At 48.1% G+C, this 6,604-nt stretch overlaps 1 protein-coding gene and 1 non-coding gene across 2 annotated transcripts; both read right to left on the reverse strand.

Moving 5' to 3' along the window:
• Window positions 1–2,703: 2,703 nt before the first annotated feature.
• On the reverse strand, window positions 2,704–2,775 carry TRNAK-UUU (transfer RNA lysine (anticodon UUU)). The gene has a single exon. It is a non-coding gene; the product is annotated as a tRNA-Lys (tRNA).
• A 183-nt stretch (window positions 2,776–2,958) lies between these two features.
• On the reverse strand, window positions 2,959–5,895 carry LOC123112772 (RHOMBOID-like protein 2). Its single transcript, XM_044533862.1, has 5 exons — window positions 5,381–5,895; window positions 4,216–4,379; window positions 3,734–3,900; window positions 3,394–3,641; window positions 2,959–3,196 (listed from the first exon to the last, which is right to left on the reverse strand). The coding sequence occupies exons 1-5, from the start codon at window positions 5,659–5,661 to the stop codon at window positions 3,085–3,087; spliced, it is 972 nt and encodes a 323-aa protein (XP_044389797.1). The 5' UTR covers window positions 5,662–5,895; the 3' UTR covers window positions 2,959–3,084.
• Between the last annotated feature and the right edge of the window lie 709 nt (window positions 5,896–6,604).

Genomic DNA, 6,604 nt, shown 5'->3' on the forward strand with positions numbered 1-6,604 from the left:
ATGCGATCATAATCGCAACCAAGGTAACAACTGATCCAACTGCATAATGATACCAAGCCTCAGTATGAATACCATATTTTCTAACATTTCTAATCTTCAACCACATTGCATCCATCTTGATCTTGTGATCATCGACGACATCCACAACATGCAACTCCAATATCATCTTCTCCTCCTCAATTTTTCTTATTTTTTCCTTCAAGTAATTGTTTTCTTCTTCAACTAAATTTAACCTCTCGATAATAGGGTCGGTTGAAATTTCCGGTTCAACCACCTCCTAGATAAATAAAATCTATGCCACGTTGGTCGGCATAATTGTCATAAACAATAAATGAACCAAATAGTTATCAAAAGATAATATATATAACACATCCGAATCATAGACAGGACGAGGGCCGACGGAGGCAGATACCAAAACCATCGCACTATATAATAACAAGAAATAATAAAAGTAAGAAAATTAGACAAGTATCTATCTGAAGGAAGAATGTTTTTCTTTCAGAAAGAAGATAAGAATAAGAGGCTCACCACGTTGGTGTCAGCAACGAGATCGGCGCGGGCGATCGACGATGGTGAAGATGGGGACGGGACGGGACGGGCCGCTAAACCTAGATAAATCTCGAGGAAAATGGAGTTCGTAGGTCGAGTTTCGAGAGGAGAAAGATTAACTAGCGTGGCTCAGACATTTCATCGAACACCTCATGTGCATAGGAGGTGAGCTAGAGCACCCAAATGCCCTCCCCTCGTCGGCCAGAAAAATAGAGCACTGTGAAGTGCTCTGCTGTGGCAATGGGGTATATATAGGCAACTCATTTGTCCCGTTTCGTGGTAGAAACCGGGACTAAAGCCCAGCATTCTGTCTCGGTTCCAGCCACGAACCGGGACCAATGGTTGTGGGCCAGGAGCGAGGACCATTGGTCTCAGTTCGTGCCTGGAACCGGGACAAATGGGTCCATACGAACCGGGACCAATGCCCACGAGGCCCCGGCCGGTCCCGTGGGCTCACGAACCGGGACGAATTTCCCCATGGGTCCCGGTTCGTGAATGAACCGGGACTAATGGGCTGGCCAGGCCCGAACGAAAGCCCTGTTTTCTACTAGTGTATGAAAATGCACATTTTTCTCCCGTGGTAGAGGCCACGGTGGATGAGTTGGCTACACAACTGGTAGCACATAAACTTGAGCTGATGTGCAAAGTCCAGTTGGACACGACAAAGGATTGTATGAAGTCGATGGTGGATTTGATGGCATTCTGGCGAGAGCGGACACCTTTCAGCATGGACAGAACATATGAGGCTAGTGACACAAAGTGGGTTGGCGGCAATGCACTGCAGTTTGGGAAAGCCGAGCTGGTTGCTGCAGGCAGACTGCATGCCGAGGATTTCACTTCGAAGTTGATAAGCTATCACACGAAGTGTAAGAATAAAGATGGCAAGGACTCAACCGTGGTATCGATCTTACTGCCAAAAACCAGTAATGGAGAAGTTCACAAAGGAGATGGCAATTTGGTTGAAGAAATAAGAAAGAAAGAACATACAATAAGCCAATTATGGTGGAATTTATTTGTTGTTTACTTTAATTGCCTATTTCAGTGAAAGCGCCCAAACCCAAACGCGAGGGTCGTTGTGTGCTATTTCTTCTACGACAAATCTCACTAGAGAATTGGGCAGCATACTGGTTGTTGTTATGCTTTATGTATAGTTTGGTTGCTTTGCCTGTATTGTCGCCTATGTTTGTCCTCTGTTTTTGTAAAGAGAAACATGAATAATGATATTCCTCTTTGAAATAGTATAAATATTGCAAGTGCGGATGTCAGTCACGTGACGTGTTTGGTCGATTCAGTCTGATTTGCTCTCATACAGAACGTGCGAATCTTCTCTCCAGGCTGATTGGCTCAAGTCGATTGTTGAAAATCCTACTGAAAAGCAATAAAGTCTTATGTCGTGTTGGCTGATTCAGTCTTTTCCATGAGAGCCTAAGGTCTGTCAATAAAGTCTTATGTCGTGTTGGCTGATTCAGTCTTTTCCATGAGAGCCTAAGGTCTGTCTGTTCGTGTTTAGTCCAAGAAATGTACTGGTCATACAGTCAATATAGACATGCTATGCCATGAATCTTCCACCTAGTTTGCTCAACAAAACGTGGTTCAAAAAACAAAAATGAATAAAGCTAAAAACGACAAATCTCACTAGAGAATTGGGCAGCATACTGGTTGTTGTTATGCTTTATGTATAGTTTGGTTGCTTTGCCTGTATTGTCGCCTATGTTTGTCCTCTGTTTTTGTAAAGAGAAACATGAATAATGATATTCCTCTTTGAAATAGTATAAATATTGCAAATGCGGATGTCAGTCACGTGACGTGTTTGGTCGATTCAGTCTGATTTGCTCTCATACAGAACGTGCGAATCTTCTCTCCAGGCTGATTGGCTCAAGTCGATTGTTGAAAATCCTACTGAAAAGCAATAAAGTCTTATGTCGTGTTGGCTGATTCAGTCTTTTTCATGAGAGCCTAAGGTCTGTCAATAAAGTCTTATGTCGTGTTGGCTGATTCAGTCTTTTCCATGAGAGCCTAAGGTCTGTCTGTTCGTGTTTAGTCCAAGAAATGTACTGGTCATACAGTCAATATAGACATGCTATGCCATGAATCTTCCACCTGGTTTGCTCAACAAAACGTGGTTCAAAAAACAAAAATGAATAAAGCTAAAAACGCCGTCCGTGGGGATCGAACCCACGGCCACGTGGTTAAAAGCCACGCGCTCTACCACTGAGCTAGGACGGCTACGGATGTTACCAGTTCAACAGCATTCCTTATTATACGTTACTTAGCACGTCAAGCGCCACATGAATCGGCTGCCGGACCAACGCAAAAGCAGGTATCAAAACGATGCGGCCTCTTACACAAAAACACGCATGAAATCACTGGAGTGCTCGAGTAACAAACTTACAGGGCCTGGCAAACAAATTTACAGAATTCACTAACGAACAAACTTAATTAACAGACCACAGTTCCTATCTACAAACATACAAGCATGAAAAATGGTCCTCCCAACACTACATGTTTTCGTCGAAAACCGAAAGAAGGGACCGCCTAGGTATCGCACTTCCACCTCGACGTCGGCACGCAGTTCAGGTAGTGGCACCAGTGGCAGCCGTCGTTCCCGTTCTTGCCCTTGAAGAGCATTACCAACGAAAGCGTGAACCTGTAACACGAGTTCTTGGTATCAGGTTCATCTCATGTCTTCCGTTAGCACGACTTTGAATCATATAACTCGGTCTTGATGATGTTCAGTGTAAGTTCAGAACCATGCGTATTTTTACACTACACATGTGCAAAACATTGATATAATCACAGCGGCATCGAATATACCCAACTGTCTGTGTGAATTGTCAGACTTACCCGACGAGCAGCAAGACGAGTGCCACAACCCACAGGACATATTGGTATGGTTTGTACTTAGGAGGCTGATTAGTGTGGGGCAGCTCGCTGCGTTCCAACCAACCGAATTGCGGCCTTGCCAGCAGAACAAACCCCAAAAGGAACCCGGTCAAGAATCCACCAATATGAGCAAAGTTATCAGCATGCGGTAGTATCCCGATTGCCACGTTGATCGCGATTATGAAGAGAAGAGTTATTATGGCTGCAACCTGCAATAGCACATCAACTCTGATAAGCAAAAGAGTGTTCAGGCAGCTGGATATCTAGAGGAAAATGTATGTGTGTTCTATCTATCTCAGACCTTGTTGGAGTAAATAGTCCAGTTCATAAGTAGCTCAGAAAGCATAGATCCAAGCAGCCCAAATAAAGCTCCGGATGCACCAACAGAGATGTAGTTATTTCGGAGGAAAAGTGCAGACATCACGCTGCCACCGAAACCAGACAGTAGGTAGATAGCGCCAATGCGAACTTGCAAGCAAAAGAACTAGTGTCAGTGCACACGTTATTTAGTCATGTGCAATATATAAACATGCTGATAATCAAAAACATTCAATCTACATTGAATATTAGTAACATAATTGAAGTAAGATTTAAGCATACTGTCAACACCTCAGCAATTAAATTAGTTCAACTTGCAAAATACAAACCAGTTCCAGGGTAACTAAAATGCTATAACTTGCAGCAGATAGACACTCAGACGAGTTTTGTTGACGTGTAGAAGGACTAACAAAATATCCCCCAAATGATGATAGTCACACTGATTCAGCATTGTTAGAAGCTTACCAAACCCAAATTGCTGCTCAAGACGAATTCCAATGAACAGCAGGCTTAGCATGTTCACAACCAAATGGATCAGACCAGCATGGAGCCAGATGCAGCTAATGAGACGCCACCCCTGGTGCTGATGGACGACTTTGTTCCAGTCAAGAGCTCCCATTTTCCCCAAACTGCAAGACAGAGCAAAGCCGTTAACTCTTATCATCTTGTATGTATCCTACTGTATCTTAGTGAGATAAATATAATCTAGATTGACTCCAGAAATCAAACCAAACATGTAACTTTTTGTTGTCAACGGTTGGTAACTGAGCTGCGATCTCATGAGATAGGTACTACAACATGGCACGTTGCAATTAAAATAAGCGGGCATGCCACTACTGTCAACGAGAAAACTACTTACATGGTCTAGAAACAGCTTGGGTTGTTTTATAGCATTAGTAGTACATCACTTACCAAAAGTCAAAACAGTTCCCATAAATCCATCTACTAGATTACAATAACACAGAATCCTACGCCTGCAGCACAAAGTGGACACCTAATTACCGGCTATAATCCAGCAAAAGGTAGTAGAAAATGTCATCGCTGACTGTCTCAGAAAGCTATTTTTGGTACAAACAACAAAGAAGAGAAAGCTTAAGCTGTCTGCGTTGTGTAGCGGTGGAAGCTACTGTATGGACGAAGTGCAGGGTAAACTAAACAGTGGAGCACATTGAACAATGGAATCATATCGAATTGTGCACGTTCAGATCATTTCAAGCCATTGAGGAGAGAGAGAGAGAGAGAGAGAGAGAGAGAGAGAGAGAGAGATCTGAACTGTCGTCACCACATGACAGAAGAATCCCCTGTCTCCCGAACTTCCAGAAGAGGAAAACGCATCTGAATTCAGAAGCGAAAGTTCAGAGAACATTTCTAATTTCCTCTGGCCAGTAACACTTGCTCCAGAGTTCAGAGCTACAGAATTGTGAGCTTAAAACAAAATCCATGTTCTGCCAACGAATCAACTAGTAACGCGGATAAAACGACCCAATCTGAAGATGAATCCCCAAATCTGTCCGCCCAATTTCACCTCGAGCACACCCAGAAAGTAGAACACCGCCCAACCCCGACCACAATTGGACGACGCAGAAGGGAGAAGGGAGAAACAGGGAGAGAGGGGGAAGCCGAGACGTACGTGGTGGAGGAGGGCCCGAGGAGCGGGTTCTCGCGGAGCGGCTGGAAGGAGAAGCGTCGGAGGAATCCCGCGACGCAGCCGCCGCCGAGCGCGCTGCCGTGCCTGGGGCAGTCGTTGACCCACATCTCGACGACGAAGACGGCGACACAGGCGACGATGACGGTGGGCACGAGCCAGGGCCACCACTTGCGGTCCCCGGCCGACTCGTACCCGCCGAACCCTCCCCCCGCCGCCGCCGCCGCCGGCGCCGCCCGGCCCTTCCCCTCGCCGCCCCCCTCCATGCTGCTAGTCTCACGCGCCCGTAGCTGGCTCCGGTGACGTGATGTGATGCGCAAGCCGAGGGTGGAAGGATGGGAAATGAAGGAGGAGGCTGGCTGGAGTCAAGTGGCGCTTGCTCTCTCGCTCTCTCTCGGGGTAGTAGCTTGGAAGCGAGGGGACGGGGACAGGGAACGAAATGATGCGCGGGGCCGGGGGAAGCGGACAACGACGGTGGGTGGGTGGGGACCTGTGGCACGCTGGCGCGCGGGGCCCCGTGGGCGCCGGGGGCCACCGCGCGGTGAGGCGTTGCTGTCCGTCCGTCCGTCCCCGGGTGTGTGAGTGTGTGTGGTGTTTCGGTTCGCGTGGTGAAGTAGTACTAGTGGTTGTAACCGATCCGCGTGAGGGAGAAGGGAGCGCGGGAGACGTGCTGAGAGGATCAGGCGGCGGCGCGAAGCGCGTGGACGTGGAGCCGGAGTGGAGCTGGCGCGGCGACGTCACGCGGTGCCGTGGACCGTGGTGGCGGGTTGCCGTTGGGCCAGGTGCCGCGCGTGCGTGTGGGACGCGCCGGTCGCCACGTCACCGGGCGCCGACGTGGAGCGCGTACGTTGCCTACCACCAGCTTCGCGACGGGTCGCTCCGGTTCCGGTCTTGGTCTCGTACATTGCCGCAAAGGCACAGCCGTGCTCCGACCGCGCAGTAAATGAAACTTTTCTGGAGGCTCCTTCCTTCTTGCAGTACAACTAGTACTACGTTGCATGCATTCATTTCATGCGCGTGTACGTACCATCGGTCTTGATCCGGCCGGAGTTTAAACTGGCCTCGCTGTAGCGTCGCCATGTCCGCCGTGCCAGCCCGGCCGGTCCCGGCCCAAGCACCCGTCCAACTGTACCTACCAACACCGACCGACTCGTCCCTTTCTTCCGCCTCGCCGTCCGTCCGTCCGGTACGAGGCGAGGCGAGCGTACG

The sequence above is a fragment of the Triticum aestivum genome, chromosome 5B, assembly GCF_018294505.1.
Source record: "Triticum aestivum cultivar Chinese Spring chromosome 5B, IWGSC CS RefSeq v2.1, whole genome shotgun sequence".
Lineage (NCBI taxonomy): Eukaryota > Viridiplantae > Streptophyta > Magnoliopsida > Poales > Poaceae > Triticum > Triticum aestivum.

Bases quoted from the DNA above. Each gene is read 5' to 3' on its own strand.
- LOC123112772 (XM_044533862.1), bottom strand. From the start codon at position 5,661: ATGGAGGGGGGCGGCGAGGGGAAGGGCCGGGCGGCGCCGGCGGCGGCG. The intron at 4,380-5,380 runs GTACGTCTCGGC...TCTGTCTTGCAG, and splicing joins CTCGGGCCCTCCTCCACCAC to TTTGGGGAAAATGGGAGCTC. The intron at 3,197-3,393 runs GTAAGTCTGACA...CTCGTGTTACAG, and splicing joins CTCGTCTTGCTGCTCGTCGG to GTTCACGCTTTCGTTGGTAA.